Source organism: Odocoileus virginianus, chromosome 31 (assembly GCF_023699985.2).
Source record: "Odocoileus virginianus isolate 20LAN1187 ecotype Illinois chromosome 31, Ovbor_1.2, whole genome shotgun sequence".
NCBI classification, from domain to species: domain Eukaryota; kingdom Metazoa; phylum Chordata; class Mammalia; order Artiodactyla; family Cervidae; genus Odocoileus; species Odocoileus virginianus.
This window is the reverse complement of record NC_069704.1, coordinates 17,254,514-17,274,933: the sequence shown is the minus strand read 5'-3', so window position 1 is coordinate 17,274,933 and position 20,420 is coordinate 17,254,514. Positions and strand designations below refer to the sequence as shown.

General features: G+C 42.5%; 1 protein-coding gene across 5 annotated transcripts in view; it reads right to left on the bottom strand.

Annotated features, from left to right (window-relative positions):
• The window catches only part of ABCA1 (ATP binding cassette subfamily A member 1), a 132,837-nt gene that overhangs the window by 56,538 nt on the left and 55,879 nt on the right, over window positions 1–20,420 (bottom strand). For 4 of the 5 annotated variants that reach the window (XM_070459352.1, XM_070459354.1, XM_070459351.1 and 1 more), the window contains 3 exons: window positions 17,132–17,253; window positions 14,353–14,529; window positions 4,508–4,600 (listed from right to left, as the gene is read on the bottom strand). In XM_070459352.1, coding sequence (XP_070315453.1) covers window positions 4,508–4,600; window positions 14,353–14,529; window positions 17,132–17,253 — 392 coding nt within the window. Of the gene's footprint in view, window positions 1–4,507; window positions 4,601–14,352; window positions 14,530–17,131; window positions 17,254–17,344; window positions 17,604–20,420 lie in introns of those variants that run through there. The other variant, XM_070459355.1, reaches the window with a different exon arrangement.

Genomic DNA, 20,420 nt, shown 5'->3' with positions numbered 1-20,420 from the left:
AATCCCAGCCATGTCCTCACTGGCTCACAACCTTTGGAAAGTCACTTCTCTGAGGACCCCACTTCTGATCAAGACGATGAAGCTAAAACAGAGCGTGGCAAGAACATCACACAATATCTGCTCTCCAAGAGGGCCCTGCACAGACCAGCCCCTGCCTGGAAGAGGCAGAGGCCGCAGGCAGCCGGGGGCTGAGTCTGGGACTTACATGTGACCAGCGCTTTGTCTCACACACAAATGTCCTCCAGCCCCTCTAGCACCACGTGGACGTCTTGGCCCAGTGGCTCTTATGATTAACTATTCACCGAGCACTTTGTATTTCCACACGTTCCACAATACGTCATTGATATACCCTTCCATTCCTCGCCCTGTCACTGCGTGCCCAGGCTGAGGTGTGGCAGCACAGGGAGGGGTTGCGGGACACCACTCTTGCTCTGGAGGCAGTCTAGGCTCAGACTCCACGACCCGCTTTTCTCTCTCACAGAGCCCGCTGATCCCTGTGAGTGAGAAGGTGCTGGGTGCCACAGACCCTGCCCCTGCCTTCAGCCTGCAAAGGGGAACCAGGTGCTCCGGGGGTGGTCAGAGGTCACAAAGACTCTCCGCTCCAGAGAGGGAGGCTTTGACACCCAGAAAACACAATTAGGTGGCCAGCTTTTCCTGACTTTATCTTCTGAGGTATACAGACAGGGAGGGGGATAGGCAGTCAGGCCCTCTTTCCTTTTGCTAGTGGGTGCAACAGCCCTAGAGTTTTTTGAAGGATAGCACAAAGGCCACTCACTTCTCTTTCTCGCCACCACCATCCTGCCATCTCCCGACCGAAAGGACAAATCTCTTCCCACAGAAAGTCAGCACATCATTGGATAGAAGCACTGTAAGCAACTGAGTTATTCCAAATTCTTGGCTCTTCCCAGAACCTGCCTTAGGGGCAGACTCCTACGTGTTCTAACTTCAGCTCCTGCCCCAAACCTCCCCCATGAAGTGCTTCCCACCACAGGGAAGGCAGCCGCTCAGCCTCCAACCCACAGGTGGTGGCATCTGATCATCATCTATGGAGTGAATGAACTACTGAGACTTTCTCAATCCACTGCCATGGCCTTCTCCTGCCCTTGCCCCATCACAGTCTCTTCTCAGCCTAACACTGGAATCGTAAACAACTCTCATCCTCAGTCACACCAGACACCCCTGATCCAGACCCTCCAGTGGCCTCCCATCTTACTCCGTGTAAATGCAGCCTTACCAGGTCTGCATGGCACTCACCTCCTGCTCTAACCTCATCTCTGACTCCCCTCTCACTTGCTCTCTTTGTTCCAGCCACACCAGCCTACTCCCTGGTCTTTACATCTCTTGATCATGCCCCACTTCAGTGTCTAGATCTATGGATCCTCCTGCTTGCCGTGGAGGCCCTACGATCATTTCCTTCACGTTCAGATGTCACCTGACTAGACAGGACTCCATGAATCACCCTCCCCTTTAAAATACTACCTCATCCCTCTCCATCCCTCTTAAGCAGCTTCGTTTCCCTTCACTGCAGGCAGCCCTGCTGTCCCATTGTATACGGACCAGTCACGCAGTCCCACAACAGAGAAGTGAGCGTGCTCACTGCGGAGTCCCTGGCACCCAGCTGTGCCAGGGTCCTGGCAGGTGTGGGCAGACAACCAAACGCTGCTCCCTACCCTGCCTCCCCAGGCTCACCTTCCAGAAGTGAGGCTCAAGCCCACTTTCACCCCTCTGGCTCTGAAAGTCCCCATTCCCTCACAACTGCCAGCCCTGTGAGTCCAGTTTCTTTCTCTGAATAGCCTCCTTCCGACTCTATTCCAGTTACCATGAGGGTTCGGACAAAAAGTGCTAAAGCTGCAAGAATGTGGGCTTTGGAGGCCAACCATCCTGGGTTCAGAATCCAGTCTTGCCAATTAACCTACTAGGCGACTGTGGGCACACTGTCTGGCTTTTCTGAGCCTCAGCATCACCGTGCAATAGGCACAGTAGGCCTCATCACATTTGTCATGTGGATCACACAAGGAAACCGGGGGAAGCTGCAGGGAACATGGCAGCTTACCTCCCTTTACCTTTCAAGGGTTGTGCTTCAGTCAAAACAACCAACTTTCTTTCCAAACACCGAGCAGATCAACAAGTGTACTTATTTATTTATCTTCTCCCATTTGTCCCAGAGAAACTCTTAGATAATGAGTCACTGGTGGCAAAAGTGACTTGACTTTGACAAGTCAAAAACACTTGACTCAGTGTTCCACTGAGAGGGTGGGTGGCAGGACCAGGGGATAAGCAGGACTCAAGGAAGCAGCTGCCAAGAAAAATGTATATTGTTCAGCTGGAGCGTTTCTACCATGTCAGCAACAGAACATCACATGCTTTCAATTGTTTTTTAACCCTAGCCAAAAGGCAGGCCAGTGATGTAAGAGGAAACAGCTATTAACCAGATCCTGAGTTTAGAGGCAGCTTCAATGTTAGATCCCTGCTCTGCCTTTTCTAGGGCTGGCAGAGAGTACAGGCAGCTAACGGGACTCAACAGAGATGGCAATGGACTTGCAGGGCAGCTTCTGCTTCTCATGCTGCCTCCTGGAAGAACCCCAGGAGACCCAACTTCTCCACCTACAGAGAGGTCACCAGCGTTCATAACCAGAGTAACAGATGGCAGCCTGGAAGAGTGCTTCTCCTCCTGAAAGCCAGTCCTCTTCAATCAGGCATACAGCAGCAGGATTGAAAAAGAACAGAATCAAAAGTGACATACTGCGGGGAGCCAGCCTGACTGCTCAGGCTCCTCCTTGGCTCTGAGAGAGATCAAGAGGTCCCTCTCTGTCCCGCCACCCCTGATTTATTAAAGCACAGGTTGGCCTTTCTCACCTCCCTCAAGGAAATTGCTGTAGCATCTTTCACCTGTTGCTGATAAACTCGTCATGATTGAAGCCTGTTTTCTATCTAGTTAATGTTCTATTGATTTCAGTTGGGTGCTAGGGTGATGCTTTACTGATCTTAAGTGGAGGAATTTAAAACACCTGTGCCTGTAGCTCTGCACATATGCAAACCTTTGATCTATTAGCAACTCCTGTTAGCATATATATAGGTGTGGTATTCTTCATAAAGTTGGCAGAGTCAGACGCAAGCTGACTCTGTCCCTCTCAACCCCATTTTTCTAAGTCTAAGTCTTTCTAAGTCTGTCTAAGTCTTATATTTCTCAGGTACTCTGGTAATTGCGTTCTCGACCAGTTCGTTTGCCGGCAGGCTCCGGCAACATACTAGGTAACATGTTGACAGAGCTGAAACAGTGCTTTCTGTACTTCCCAAACATTCTGCGTTTTCCTTTGTAACCATACAATACTTTATTCCTGCTGTTGTTCTTCAGTCACTAAGTCATGTCCAACTCGTTGTGGCCCCATGAACTCCAGCATGCCAGGCTTTTCTGTCCATTACCATCTCCCTGAGTTTGCTCATACTCATGTCCATTGAATCAGTGATGTCATCCAACCATCTTCTCCTCTGTCGCCCCCTTCTCCTGCAACCCTGAATCTTTCCCAGAATCAGGGTCTTTTCCAATGAGTCAGCTCTTTGCATCAGGTGGCCAAAGTATTTTAAGTATTTATTCATAGAAGACATAAAGTGAGCTTTGATATTTGAGAAAAATCATACAAACACCAAAAAATGAGTTAAAGAAGCAGTTCATAATAAGGCTGGACCAAGTCTGAGAAAATTTTGCCACAAATTATTTCCAATGTCTTATACATTAAGGCCTATGTGGTTTCTGACCATCACTTCCTGGCTCAGCTCTCAACACAATAGGCTCCAGACCGTTGGTTCCTCTTTTCCAAGTCTACTCTGAAACAAGGCTGAGTGTCAGAAAGGCAAGCACATGCTGACTGGGAGGCAGAGAAGTGCTTAACTGCTAATTTTGTAAGTCAGGCCCTCTGATCTTATGACAAAGGTGATTCTATTAAGTAGGAAGTTAGGTAATTCTAATACACTTGTAAACATGTGGACCCGAAAAGCAAACTCAACATTTATCAGGAGACTCTATTCCCAAAGTTGAACTCAGGGGCTATAAGTTCACAAGGCAAAGATCCAATAGGGGTACCAGGTTCTCCCCTTCAGTTAGTAAACAGACGTTCTGGTAAAAAGACTGTCCAGCTTTAATACTGAAGAAGAAATAAGGAGAGGTTGCTGTAAGACAAACACACTACATGGAGGATGAGGAGGAATCATCTCCTCTACTAATGAGTCATTAACTCAGAACTAAGAGTAACAATCGGAGAAAGTCCTAGGCTAGACATCAGGCCTTTAACTACTAGCTAACTAACCCTGAGACATCCACGAGTCTTGGTTTCTTCATCTTTAAAGTAAGGAGATCAAGCCAAGTAATTTTAAGATCACAGATGCTTCTAAAGTTGATTTTATATTTTTTATGACATTCACATCAAATGGACTCTCTGAACCAAACTTAGGGTGTAAAAAAAGTCATAGTGGATGGTCTGCCCATTCAGACTGAAAAGATATGACTTACCTCTTGGGCCAGATTCCCAAGACTATCCAGCAAAGCTTTTGTGGCTTCAGCCAGCTCCTCGCTCGGGAAGAGGGATGTAGAGTTTAGTTTTGTCTGCAACGAGAAATAAAGAAATAACTGTTTCTAAACTCAATGTAAACCTGAAATCTCTATTTAAAAATAAACAAGTTGATTAAAACTATTCATAATCTTCAATTTGAAACACAAGAAACCCAATCCTAACCAAAATAAGACACTAAAATTATTCTAACTATATGTTTGTAGGTTATTCATCTCAGATAAGAATTACTAATTCTCTGATGAATGCTTTTAAACGATGTAGGAATATGTATTTCAAACTGGTTGATTACACAATAAATAAAAATGTCTGATGCATATGTGCCCAGTGTAAAGCTGACCATAAATTCCCAACTCTGTCTATGGTTTTGCTAGAAAGACAACATGGAAATGGCCTTGAGAAAAAAATTTGTGATAGTTCACAAAAAAGGAAGAAAGGATAACTTTTAAAACTGCCAAAAGCATGGGAAGAAGGAATTCTTTTTTATTCCACTCAACTCAGCACTGTCTCTAACACTGGAAATTTACTTAACTTCTAAACAAACTTATTTTAATATATTAAAATGTATTGTTTTCATGTATATTAAAAATTAATTTAAAATAATTTAAGAATACCTGCTTTACGTTTAGTTTGAGCCAAATCACTATATTTACTTATTTACATACTGCTATTATATGCCACTTAGCTGCATAGCCAATATAAAAAATAATTAATTTAAGCCCAAGGTAAGATAGGTTAGGACAGAAGGTCTAAGCTAGAGAAGAAAAAGAAAAATGATGCACAGACTCTGAGGCCAGAATTGGTTCTGAAGTTTTCAGGCTTCCAAAGAAAAAATAATGCAGGGTCAGTTTCATCACTCTTGTTTGTCCAATGGGGGAAAAAAAAAAAAATCTCAGGGAAAAGCCCATCTTTCTTTGGCAATTCTATAAGGATCATTTTGCTCAATATCAGATCCTTGGATATCTAGAGAAAACTGAACTATTTTAATACTTGTCTTATCTCAGAGATTGCTGTGAAATCCTATGGCAGATGACACAAAAGACAGCTGAAAGTATGAATAGATGGAGTTCATCATTAGCTCTGGGAAATAGCAGATGCAGAAGACTAAGTATCATGATCATCATAATATCCTAGCATAACCCCAAATGTTCCTTTCTGATAAAATCTAAAAGTTCTATGGATAATTTTGTCCAGCACAATTAGTGAGCTCTCCTACAACAGCTCACTCACCAGAGACCAGCCTTCCCACACTCCCAGTCCTCTGATGGGCCCAGGCTTTCATTTAAATGCCACACTCCAGTAGGTCTCTGTGACACAGCTCACAGGCTGTGTTAATGTTCATTCCTTCCATGAAGCAATCATGAGCAAAACCAGGTGGGGGGCTTTTTGTTTGCTTTGCCCTTCTCTCTTCAAGTTCACATTATACCTAAAGGCTACCACACTGAAAGTTAACCTACACAGAGACCGTGGTAAGGAAAACTTACAAACTGAGAGGTCTTAATTGGGAGACATAGGAGGTAAAAACTATTTCCTTTCACTTTGGGGGGCTTGGATATTATAAAATACGGAGAGGAGACTGATGTAAATCAGATTTAATATTACAAATTAATAAGGAAAGATAGGCTATTCAGCCAGTGTTGCTGAGACAAGTAGTTACTCATCTAAGAGAGTAATTTTTCCATCTCACACCACTATGTGAAATTAAATTCTTGGTAGATTGAATAGCTAAAACTAAAAATGAAAGTTTAAAAGTTATAGAGGAGAAAATGTATTTATGAACTTGGGGTAAGGAAGGTCTTCTTAAAATACAGAAGTCCAAATCAAAAATGGGAATTAAACTTCTGAAAGTAAAAACTATGCAGCAAAGACACCATCAACAAAGTGAAAAAATAAGCCAAAGACAAGAAGAATGGATTTTTTAAAAAAATTTCTGAGAATAAAAATGGAATACCAGGCATCAGTAAAAATTAACCAGATGCCACATTTACCAACATGCTGCTGCTGCTGCTGCTAAGTCACTTCAGTTGTGTCCGACTCTGTGCGACCCCATAGAGGGCAGCCCACTCCTCTATCCCTGGGATTCTCCAGGCAAGAACACTGGATTTATCAACATAGATAAATCTTAAAAACATAACATTGGGTGAAAAAGACAAGTTGCAGATCAACATGCACACATATACAATGTGAACACATGCAGACCAATACAGTATATTGTTGTTATTAACCAAATGTGAGTCGGACACAACTGAGCGACTGAACTGAACTGAGTATATATACAGTTGGATAAAAATGTGCAACTCCAGGATACCAGCTATCTTTGAGGAAAGAGGGGAATATACAGATGACAGCAACTATATCTGTAGTGTCTTATTTCTTGAAAGGAACTATTTCATAATTTTCTTTTTAATTCAAGGAAAAATAAGAAAAAAGGAAGAGGGAAGGAGATTGGCAGGAATGAAGGATAGGAATATAGGTTAGGTTGAAGACTTATCAGACTCGAAAGATGTCTAACTTCCTTGAACAAAATTAACCCCAGGCAATATGCCTTGAAACAAGGCCACACAATGAAGTCTGAGAACCAAGTGCCTGCACCAACTATGACCTGTGGTCTCTTGCTCATATTTACTTGACAAAGGCAGACAGAGCTTACCAGTAGTATTTCCAAAGTGCTCCAGTAAGCCATTCACAGTTTGGAATTTCTACTACTACTTTTCCTAACCAAAAGCATTCCCTTGGCTATAAATTCATAGAGGTCCCCATTGAGCTCCCCCATACAGGAGGTGAGATTTTCTTGTATGAAGGAAAGCAGGGGAAAGGGGAAAAATTAAATCTTTAGTGAAGACTGTACATTTTGTGTTAAGCTAACAGGAATTCATGTATTATTCAATATTTTTAGATCATAACTAAATACTATACTATCATTATAAGAAGAACAGACAAACAAGTAAATTACTCAAAGCCCCTACCCATTTCTGTAATATGTGTTAATCACAACATTGCAACATTTCCTAAAACCATGACATTCTGGAGCACTGGCTCCATAATGACAAAAGCCATTATGCCATTCTTTCTGGGTCTAATAGATGACTTCTTTATATTCTTTTTTTCCTCCCTAAGATTTTCCTTCCACATGAATTCTCTTTTTCTTTTCTAAAATCGAGGTAACAATGGTTTATAACATTATGTTACATGAATTTCATGTGTTCAACATTATATTTCTATTTCTGTGTGTGCTGCAGCATGTGCCCCACCAAAAATTTACTTTAAATTGTAAAAGGCTGAAATTTTTTTTTAAAAAAGGCAATAACTTATCAAAGTCAATTTGATTTTAATTTCTGAGTTCGTGTTTTATTTCAACTCACTGTCCAGCACAGTTCCTGGCACATAATAACTAGGCACCCAAGAAGTGTGGAAGAAAAGTAAAAAGCAAAGGCAAGAGCACATTAGGAGGGTGAGAAACGGACTGGTGTGAGTCCTGCTTCAAAGGTCACTCAAATTCACAAACATACTCTGTTTCATAGTCACCTCCTCAAGTCACATCTGTAGCCTTATGGTGGCTCCCCTTGCTCCCAGAATGAGGCCCAATAGCCCACAAAGGCTAAATGAACATTTCCCTCAGCACCTCTACAGTGTCATGTCTTAGCATTCCTCTCCCCATCAAATTCCCCATAGCTACCTCTGATCCACTCTGAACTACTCAATCATGCACACTTCCTCTAAATGCCACCTTCTCTTGCCTCTTTCCTCTGAGCCCCATGCATACATCATGTCCTCTGCATGGAAGATTCTCCTGTCTTTACCTGGCTAACCTCTATTCTTTAGGATCCAACTTAGAAGATGTTTCTTTCCTAATCCTCAAAGACCAGGTTAGGACACCCCATCAGAGGTCTCCTGATGCACAGGACCCAGCAGAGAGGCTATTGCTCTGAAGAGCATCTCTTCCTTTCTTTTCCCTCCTCTCCCCAAAAGCAGGAAACACACATCTATACCTTGTTTACCACTGCCTCCCTGACCCAGTGTGTGGGATTTGCTGAATAAATGAAGTGTTTGTTTATAGATGATAGCTGTACAAAGGGACAAGTGAGAGGAGAGATGACTATTAATGCATCAGAAGTGGTAGCCAGATAGAAATACAAGACAGAGCATCTGTGAAATTAAAATGTAATTGGAAATCCTTTTAAGTTCTAAAAAAATCTTATCCACACTCAAAATTTTGCAGGGACTCCCCTACTACAATGAGATGTGCTTGTACATATATTTAAATAGTATTTTCAATATAAAACACAATTTTGTTTTCTCCCTGCAAATGCATGTTTTAATGCGTTCATTGGTACATTTCAAACTTCCCTGAAATATTCTCATAAAGCAGACTACAGTCTCTGCTTCACTTTGCCCATATTCAGAAAAGCCAACTCAGGGCTAGGATTTATGTTTTACTTCAAATTGAAAATAAGTAAGCCACATACCAGGTACAAAGACTATCATCACCCAAAACAATTACTGTCTCTTTGCAGTCATTTACATGACAATAAAAATTGTCCTTTGAGGAACATTTTAACAATTCTTATTGAATTATAACTCACGTCTAAGGACAGTACTACTTTTAAAAGCAATTCAACTTAAATATTAAATTTTAAATTATATGTGATTAATGCATTAAAATATTTCATTTTTGCTATTTCTAGGCAAAGTTAAATACACCTACTACCACATAATTCAGGATCAAAATTCAAGCTTTTATCTTAGACATAGCAAGAAAGAAATTATACTATTTCAAGTAAACTAATTATACTATTTCAAGGAAAAAATAGCATATTTGAGGCAAAAACATCTGTCTAGATGGAGCTGAGTCATCATATTAACACACTGCTTAGTTCAGTAATTTATCCCCAGTCCCGTGCTTCCCCTGTTCTCCCAGGAATTAGATGAACAGAGTCTAAAAGAGTAAATCCCTGAGACGTGTCATTCTACAATTTACCAAATGATAGCAACTGCAATTGCTTGTCAGGCAAAAGCACATGTTGTAAACAGGTGGGCAGTAAAATTATACAAAACCAAACAAAACCTGATACTTCCCATAACAGTCTGTGTTCCAGGCAAGAGGAGAGGGAAAACCAAGTGTTTTCTCCTGCAAAACACTGTAGGTACAAAACACCTACACAAATGCTTCAAAGACTGCATGTGACAGACTGAGAAATATCTAATCCCCAAAAGCTATGAGCCAAGCTGAGTCCTTATCAAAGGGTCAAGAAGACGCTAAACAAAGACCCTGCAAGACAAGAATACTGTTCACGCCTCTTCTGCCTGCTCCTTCCATCCCTGCCCAGTCCAGCTGTGAGCTCGCTAGTCCTCTGGGCACTTCAGGGCACCACTCACCTTACCTCCTTCATCCCATGAACAGAGTTCCACCTTTGCAAAAGCAGACTACACACATCAGAAGATACAGAAACAGAACACTTTGCTCCATGGAGACAGAACTTTCTGTTTTCGGGTAAAGGTACCACCAGAAGTCAAGACAATCTAGTTACACGGTTGTGCAGTGTCTAAGTTGTTACTGAAATAAAGGTCAGTCTGTATGCCTGTCCTTGCAAACTCAAATCAGACACTGTTTCCCTAGCCAAAAGGACCAGACACCATCTTCACATCACTGAGAAAGGACTAGAGCCCAATTCTACTTAACCACACAGGCTTTCACTGGGGATCACGGTGTCCCATGTTGAACAAGACTGTTGCCAGGGAGCTGCCGGGAAGGGCAGCCCTCACTTTACAGAACCCAGAACCTGTGAAGAATTCCTCACATTCCCAATCCCAATCTTAAAGTCCATTCTCAGTGTCCACTGGAATGAAAGTACCATGTGGATGTAGTCTTGCCTTGTTCACTGCTGAAACTTCAGTGCCTTCAACCAGTAACTGGTACAAAGCAGACAGACAGTAAATATGTGTTAGTTTTGTTGATGAATTATCTCATGCCTTGTTTAGAGATGCTCTGCTTCCCAAAGTTACTGCTCTATTTGGTTATGCACGACAAACTTTAATGGGTAGTGTTTACTGTGCTTCAGAGTCACTCTCAGAATACAAGCAAGAGAGTACACAGGGCTGGAATAGGACTAATAAAAAAAGCCAAGGGCACTGAAGAAACACTTCAAAGACTTAATGAAATAGTGTTCCAATGTACGTTCCAATCCAAAGGCAGTTATGGCAGAATGAGCACTCTCCCTGAAGCTGTCCACATGCTAATCTCTGGAATATGTCAATCGATTGTATCATACGACAAAATACACTTTCAGTTCAGTTCAGTCATTCAGTAGTGTCCGACTCTTTGTGACCCCATGGACTCCAGGCTTCCCTGTCCCTCACCAACTCCCAGAGCTTGCTCAAACTCACGTCCATCAAGTCGGTGATGCCATCCAACCATCTCATCCTGTCATCCCCTTCTGCCTCCCACCTTCGATCTTGCCTAGCATCAGGTCTTTTCCAGTGAGTCAGTTCTTTGCATCAGGTGGCCAACATATTGGAATTTCAGCTTCTGCATCAGTCCTTCCAATGAATATTCAAGACTGATTTCCCTTAGAATTGACTAGTTTGATCTCCTTGCAGTCCAAGGGACTCAAGAGTCTTCTCTAACACCACAGTTCAAAAGCATCAATTCTTCAGTGATCAGTTTTCTTTGCAGTCCAACTCTCACATTCATCCACACATAACTGGAAAAACCATAGCTTTGACTAGATAGACTTTGTCAGCAAAATAATGTCTCTGCTTTTTAATATGCTGTCTAGGTTTGTCATAGCTTTTCTTTCAAGGAGCAAGCATCTTTTAATTTCATGGCTGCAGTCACCACCTGCAGTGATTTTGGAGCCCCCAAAAATAAAGTCTCTCATTGTTTCCCCATCTATTTGCCATGAAGTGATGAGACCAGATGCCATGATCTTCATTTTTTGAATGTTGAGTTTTAAGCCAACTTTTTCACTCTCCTCTTTCACTTTCATCAAGAGGCTCTTTAGTTCTTCTTCACTTTCTGCCATAAGAGTGGTATCCAGATATAAAAAGTAATGAACATTAATGACTGATTCCTACCACTGATTTATAGAAGAAAATGTCGATGTTACCAGCCACTGTTTTCAAGCACATAATTTATATTATTCACATAAATTAAATTATTAACTTCTTTTTATTGAGCATCTAATGTGTACTAGCCCTATGCCAGGCTCTTCATATATGTGAGCAATAATTACAGCAAAGGGCAAACTACATTATCACTATGTGAAAAAATAGGAAACTGAGGCTTAATTCATCTAAGGTAACACAAGTGGTAAAATGCTGAGGCAGTATTTGAACCCAGAAACAGCTGACCCCAAGCCTACATCCTTTCTACCCTGCCACACTTCCCCACTGTTGTCAAAATACTGTGGTCCAAGTGGTCACCAGGGGACTGAAGGACATCCAGGAGAAAGAATCAGAATAGCTTGGTTGAAAAACAGAGAAACAGCCACACCAAAAAACACAGAGAGAGAGCAGAAATGTTTCAAAGCATGTCTCTCCTCAAAATTCACTTTTGGTGCAGAAATATATACTGACAGAACAGTTTGTCTCTCTCCCACCCCCTAATATTGGTTGCTGCCCCTATTGTATTTCTTGGCACAATTAACTGCCTGTGTACAAGGAAGTCTCACAGCGCACCCATCTACCATCACCAGTATCAAAATTCCAACCAAGTGGCAGAACCAAAAGGCTGCTTAGTATAAATCGAATATCAATCCCAGTGCTCCAATTAAGGCACTGCTATAAGAGTCACATTTCAAAATGTTTGGAAGTCATTTCATCCCAACGGTATCCACTAAAACATCTTTACACAGAGCCATCCTGGCCACTCACCATGTTCTAATTCAAGAGCCCCATTTTCTGATTTTAGGAAGAGAGATCTCACAGTAACAGCTGACAGGCAGAAGCAGAACCTGAGATGCTCCTATGCCCAAGAGATGTGCAGGAAGCATATGGCAGCCACCCTAATCAACACCTGCCGTGAACCAACTGGTCTACAAGGCTCCACCACAACACGACAGGATGGGCTGTGAAGTAGCTGACAGTTCTGACAGTACATTTCCACACTCCCAATCACACTAATTTTCCCAACTAGGGAGAGATTTTTCAAGTCATATCCTAAACTGTTGACTGTCAGATTATGAAGGCTTTGCTGTCTTTCTACTTAGAGCATAATTCAGAAATTACATAATTGGAGGGATTTTACTGGGCTGTGCACACAATAGGTGTTTAATGAGTAAACAGAAATGAAACGATGAATGGGCACCAGAATAAATTTATCCTGTCTTCTAAAAACACCCATCTTTCCAAAGCTCAAATCATCCCAGCTGAAAGGGTGAACATTTCTGTCTTGTAGTGAAGCAAAGCAAAACAACCAAAATAGTCCAAGGAAATGGGCTAGTATTTGCAACAACCTTTGACTCTGACTCACGATGCAGAAAGAGCCAGCAGGCTGCAAGTGTCTTCACAGGTGAGCTTATCTGACTATTGAGGCCAGTTATCTAGGGCTGCAAACATCTCTGGAAATTATACTACAGAATCACAGACCACTGGGAAAAAAAAAAACTCAATACATTTTTAAAACACTGAACTAGAAAATACTATTTCTCGAAGAGAACAAAAACAGATCTTAAGCACTGGGGCTAAGCCCTTCACAGTGATGGGGGCCACAATAAAACCTGCCGTGGAAGCAGCAGAATTCAGTTTTACTACTACCTTCACTTCAGGCAGAAGCTGTTAGCGCCAGAGAATCAAGCAGGATGCAAGGACTCTTCGATGGTCAGTCAAGAGCGTAAACTCTGGGATGTGTTTCTAAGGAACATTCTAGGAGATGATCCAGGTACAGGGTCTAGAAACCGAACCTTCTTAGGACCTCAGGAGGGCCCATCTTTCTCTAGAGAAATCATGGTGTGCCAGAAGTTTCCAGAAGTCCCAGGAGTTTCCAATGTCTTTCTATTATAATGAGGAACATCTCTTTGAAGACATGTTCTTCCAGGGCTTTTCCCCTGGTTTTCAAAGAACCTACTGACAATCAGGGAGCTGTCTGGTAAACAGGAAACCTGAACGCTGGATGGATGCTGAAGCATGTTGTTCACAAGGCATTTCACCAGAGCTCCCAGAAATCCTAAAAAAAGATACTTATTCTGGAACTAGACACAGCGCTGACAACCAGGATGCTCAGACTTAGCCCTATTCTTGGATTAGAAATGAATGCATAGTCTCATGGACTGCTTCTTTGAACAAGTGATTCCCAACTGATGATCAGACTTTGTTGGTATTTTTTAACCTCTGAAAGCAATTTTGTCATTTTTTAAGTTAATTATTGCATGTGCTCCCATTCAATCCCAGGGTTTTCCCACTGAGACATCTCAGTGTTTCCTTTCCAATAGGCTTTTTAAAATGGACACTCATCTTCCCATTAATGGTTTTGAGACTTTTTTTTAATCTAGAAAACTCCTTCTTCAAATGAACCCTTACAACATTAAAAACCATTAAAAAGTAGGTCTTCTCTGAAACAGGCACAAGGGACCTCAGACTTGGATTCAGAGCCACACCCAACTCACTCTTTCCTTACTGACTCTTGGGCAGATAGCTCAGAATTTGAAAGGAATACCACTGAGCCAATCACATCTCTAACTCCCAGCAAGCCCTATGTTTCTACGAAAACAAAGTCATGCTGTCCAGGGAAAAATGTCACATTCGAAAAGCATTAGTACTCAAAGCTTCCTTACACAGCAAGCCTACTCACCAGGATTGGCTTCAGGATATCCAGGTTGGAACGAAGCACCTGCTCTGCTGCGTTCAATTTCTCCCTCGGCAGGCTGCAAAGCCTGGAAACTTCTTGGTCACCAAGTCGAATCACCTCTCCCAATTTTGATCCGTTGCAGAGATTGGTCAAATGTAACTGGTAGCCTTGCAAAAATACCTATAAACATTTCATGCAAAGACAGAGAAGTAAAACTGGATTACAAAGATGGGAAGCAGGGCCTCTTGGGGGAACTTCATATCAATATTGCTTTGAGGAATGGACACTACTATACCCTGTCCAGAACACTGGGTCTCTACTGAACTTCAGGATGAAGCAAGGCATGATGCTACAGGACATTTAAAACCAGAATGAGGCATTTGACTCATCACCTCCATACTCCTCTCCTTGTGAAGGGAAATCCTGAGTCCAACCCTTTTTCTCAAAAGTGGGACACACGACTCAGCAAATAGGAATCTGGAGTCCGAACTCCTCAAACCACTCTTATTAGAGAAAATAGAAAGTTCTCATTATTTTGAAATAAATGATATTTTAAACTGGGCTAAATTGTGGGGGGAAATGTATTTATACTATTTATTTGTACATAAAGATATATAACTAAGGCAAAGAACTATGTTCAAACAATTTCAGAATATGGAACTCTTCCTTTTACTTGTATCGAAGCAGAGTACTAGAAAGTCAAGCCTCTTATCTCACTGACAAATAAGAATGACTTAGAACTGACTGTTCTATACATTATAGCAAAGAACTTCTGATTGGCCATATCATGTAACTAGCTTTGCTGGACCTAAATAAACACTTCTTCACATATGGCCCTTACTGTCCACTAGGCAAAAGTTCAATAAGATAAGAGACCTTGTTTTTTCATGTTCCTTTTGTGTCCTCAGTGCTAGAACATGTGGACAATAAATATTTGTGGAACAAATGAACGAACAATTCAGACTCTATTACTCTGTTACAACAATCTCTGTTTGTTTCAATTAAGGCAGCCTGACCTGCTCGTACAACCTCATGGGAATGATGGACCAGAAGGTTCTCAAGACCCATGCAGCTTTCTAACACTACAGAGCACTTGGTCTATCACGGTTTCCATTAAGTTTGCACCTGCTACCAGATACGCAAGTACACTTTGCTTTTCCTCCTTTCTCAACTAGCCCTTGCTGCCATCCGACCTTTAGTATTTAAGACAGTGACAACAGTGACTACAGAGACTAATTACCTTGCAAGGACCACTTCCATATTTAGGATGCCCCTTATTTTAAACTGGTGGGATGTGACAGATAAGAAATTGGCAGGGGGCAATGGAAATCATGCTAATGATTTTTATAAGCCTGCTGCCTTTGGCCCATCTCCCAACCACACAATTGGTAAACACAGGCATATTTTCCCAGTTTCATAAGGGCAAGCAGTAAGAACATTTTTCTAATTTTAAAAATTCTATATCATGTAAAGCGAAGAGTTTATTTTGGGGCATAAACAGTTCCACTACTTCTGCTTATGGCAAAGTCAAGCTAGTATGCAAACATGAGACAGGGTAAGGAAGCAGTTCCCCTTTCTGCCAGAGAATAAACTTGAGAAGATCCTCTGGAAATCAATAACTATGCAATCTGGGCTTGCTGCCCACTGCATAGGAGCCGTATGATAATGCCAGAGGAGGGTTTTTTAAAATCTAAGGTTAAAATTTTACATAAACACTAATATTACTTCCTGATTTTATAAGTTTTTAAAAAATTAAGCATTTTCTCCTTGATAATAGATATCTTTCCATTTATTTTTTTATTTTATTTATTTAATTTTAAATAGTTTTATTTATTTCTTTTTATTTAATTTCTATTTATTTATTTATTAACTTCTATCCTATATTTTCTAGCTATCTTTCTCATCTATCTTTAAAAGAAACATTACAAGTAGATAGCCAGTGGGGATTTGCTATTCTGATGCAGGGAGCTCAAATCTGGTGCTCTGTGGCAATACAGAGGGGTGGGAAGGAGTGGGAGATAGGAAGGAGGTTCAAGAGGGAGGGGGCATATGTATACCTATGGTGGATTTATGTTGATACATGGCAGAAACCAACACAATATTGTAAAGAGTTATCCTCCAATTAAAAAGAAATAAATTTAAAATTTAAAAAAGAAAGTACTACATTTTAAAAATATGTTTTAGATTTTATAGACAAGAGATATTTTAGGTAACAATCCTCAACCCAAGTTATTGTTTCAGAACTGTGAGTTGTTTTTTTTTTAATGTTTAATTCATCTCAAATTCATCTCCCCTTTAGGAAGACGTTATCAACACATGCCTGGGCTTCCCTTGTGGCTCAGCTGGTGAAGAATTCGCCTGCAGGAGACCTGGGTTCAATCCCTGGGTTGGGAAGATCCCGTGGAGAAGGGAAAGGCTACCCACTCCAGTATTCTGGCCTAGAGAATTCCACGGACTGTACAGTCCATGGGGTCTCAAAGAGTTGGACACGACTGAGTGACTTTCACAAACAAAATAAACAAAACCAACACATGCCAATTGACAGGCAGGAAATCAGTTTTATTTCAACCAGTTGGCCCATGATGCGAGGTTGCACCTTCCACTCTGGATGCTGTGGCAGGGTGAGCCTGGGCAGGGAGGTAAAAATAGACAATGCTGCATTGGAGCCACCAACCTCGTTCAGCACCATTACAAAGACAGGAGTTTATTCATTTCCTTCCAGGTGCTCTCGTGTAATGTCATTGCATGAGCCCCACCAGGGAAGGTGAAGATCACAGCTTACCTTGCGGAGACTGACATCAGCCCCCAGCATCTTGTCCACAGTTGGCCTTGGCAGAGAGAGGTTGAGATGCAGGAATTCAGAGAAGGTTTCATTGTCTACCAGGAAGTCCTGAAGTTTCAAGCCTGCGGGAGAAATAGTGTTTCATTTTCATTTCATGAATAACTAAAAAGAAAAAAAAAGCACAATGGAGCAAAATATCCTAATATTGATTACCTCATTTTAAACCAATTGAGCACATAGAGAAATGAGGTTCAGGGAATTTTGCCTTAACAGCAGAGACGTGAAAAGATTGCTTTCTGAAGCTGTGAAGTATGACAATTCTGTACACATACACACACACACACACACACACACACACACACATAGCCTTTTCTCGCTTTTCCAAGAGTAAGTAAACAAATCTGAGATTTGTGACCCTGACCCCACAGCTCCTATCTACCCCACTGCCATCTCAGACAGCTAAACTCAGAGATATTTAAAACGTTATTCCCACAAGCCCCAAGGGCTGGTTTCTTCTTGATGCAAAACAGTGGTTCTGAAACTTGAAGAGGCATCAGAATCACCTGCAGGGCTTGTGAAAACTGGTCCCCTACCCCCCAGAGTTTCTGATTCAGTGGCCTGAGGTGAGGCTGGATAATTTGCATTTCTAACAAGCTTCCAGGTGATGCTGTCACCCCCTGGTCTGGGGCCCACCCTTAGAGAACCAGGGTGCAGAGCATTATGCATATCAAGGTGCTTTCACAGGCCTGGTCTCCTTTCAATTCCAGACATGGAACACGTGATACAGAGCTCCCACACCCAGGCCGGCCCCTGCTTTAAGAAAATTCGCATGCATACATTTAAAAAAATCAACACTAGTAAATGATTGCATTGCTGCAGGGTTTCCTACAGAATCACTTTAAATAATAAAGCCTCCACCTTTACAGAAAAGGTTCCAATCCAGTGTAGTGAAGCAGAAAAAGCACTAGCCAGAAATCCAATTTTAGTCCCTAGAGTTGGAGGCTGTGCCTAAGTGGTATCACTTGGATATTTCATATCATCTTTCCGAATTTCAGCTTCTTTATCTCCAAACTGTGAGGGAATCAGATGCTTCGCGGGTCCCCCTTACTGAAATGCTCTCATTTTCTCTGCCATATTTCATTTGAGTGTCCACTTCTCCTTCTGCCCCTCTCTCATAACAACCCAACTTCATTCATAAAGAGAAGGCCAGCTCATCAAGACATCACTGAGAGACTGCAGCCCACAGGCCCTGGCATGAACCGACCTCTAGGGGGCAAACCTAGCAAACCCAAATCACTTAACTGACGAGAAATAGATGTCTGATCAGAAAACAGGGCTGTGAGGTGAGGCTTAAAAAGAGGACAGGAGTTAATCGTGGGAGCTAAGGGGGTGATGTGCAGAGATAAAGTAGAAGGAGGTCTCAAAATCCAGCCAGACTCTCATCAGTGCTGTCTGATTCAGGCATGTTCTGCTAAAGTAAACTTTTAATAATCTCAGTTGGTAAAGAATCTGCCTGCAACGCAAGAGACCCGGGTTCAATCCCTGGGTCCGGAAGATCCCCTGGAGAAAGAACTGGTAACCCATTCCAGTACTGTTGCTGGGAAATCCCATGGACAGAGGAGCCTGGTGGGCTATAGTCCATGGGGTTACAAGAGTTGGGCACGATTTAGCAACTAAAGCACCACCACAGAAAGGTACAGAGCCTGACTCACATCTCTAGAGAAACAGTTCTCTGGCTACACCTTATTTGGCTAACTCCCAGTTATTCCCCATGACACATTTTAAGAAGTGGTCCTGGCCGAGTGAGTGTCCCTCCTGAGAAAAGGTGCTCCTGCAGCCTGCCACCTGCCTGGTGCTCCCCAAAACATATGATACTGCCTTCTCACGATCGCATTCACTTCTGTAGCTGCCAAACCTCAGAGCATTGAAGATTCACCTAGGGACATGCTAAAATGTAATTTCTTGGGCTGGATTCCCGGAGATCCTGAAATAGTAGCTCTAGAGTGGGGCCTAAGAATCTACATTTTAATAAGCATCTTCTGTATTTCTAATGCAAGGGTTCTGAGGACCATCCTTTTAGGGCTGTTGTTTTATTTGCATATTATCTCCCCTAGACTATGCCTCTGGGACACAGAATTTATCTTTTATCCTTGCATCCTAGTGCCCAGATCAGGCAAAGAATTACTGACCAATGAATGATGACTGGAAAATAATTACCAGGAGATGGGATCAGGGCTGGGAAGATTTCAGAAGTATCTGAGGAGCATCAAAGAAGATTTCCTTTCAGCTGTACAGGTCCAAGAATGGCTCGCAGATATTGGGGCAACTCCCAGGCTGCACCCCAAGAGTAAACAGGACCCCTGGTCACTAGAACTGCATTCCCAGAGACACAAAGTGACACCCTCGGCATCCCAGTAGCCCAAAGGCAGGGGTAAACAGGAAGAAGACAGGAAAGTTAGTGGCTTCAACTGCAGTCTGACCTGGAAAGCCTGACACTGACTGTATGGAACAATGAAAAAAGTCCCACACTGAGGGGTGAGAAAACCTGGGTTCTGCATCCATGTACTTGCCAGGTCATCTCACCTAGCTGTGTCTCCACTGCCTCATCTGTAAAGAGAGGGGTGAAAAAAAAAAAAAACTTCCCTGAGACCCAGGCAGAACAGAATATGCACATGAGCTAACCTGGTCTGTGACCAGGCAGGCCACTCCTGAGAGTGAAAAGCCAGAGCAGGAATCGACACTGTGCTAGGCAAATTCGGAATAACCTCCTCCCTCCAGAGTAAGGCTGCTGAAAGGTGGAAGGCTGACCCCACTGCACATGCGATGGGTCTAGGTCACAAGCAACATGCTTTAGTCAAAGGAGCATGCGCAGTGCGTTTACGTGACGTTTCAGTTAAGTCAACAGGCTCTGCTGATGAGAACCTCTGGATGTGATCAAACCCCAACCACTTCTCAGTGAATCCTCTGGATGACCCAGGAGAGCCAAGAGGCTGATTACACAGTCAACAACCTTTGGCAGGGCACGTGCACAGGGTGGTGAGGCAGCCATGCGGTACGGGGTGGCAGCAGGGAATGCCAAAGATCCCTGGCTACGAAGAACCTGCATTCTGGTCACATGGACACCACATACGTGGATTCAGATTTACATGCCACGAACACTAAGCTGCAGGCAGCATGGGCGCAGGAAGGCAGTGCGGAGCGCGCTGGTTCTCAACCTAAGCTCCCGTGAGACTCCTGAGGGGGCTTTATAAAAATCCCAAAGCCCAGGCCACACCCCCTAACAACTTCT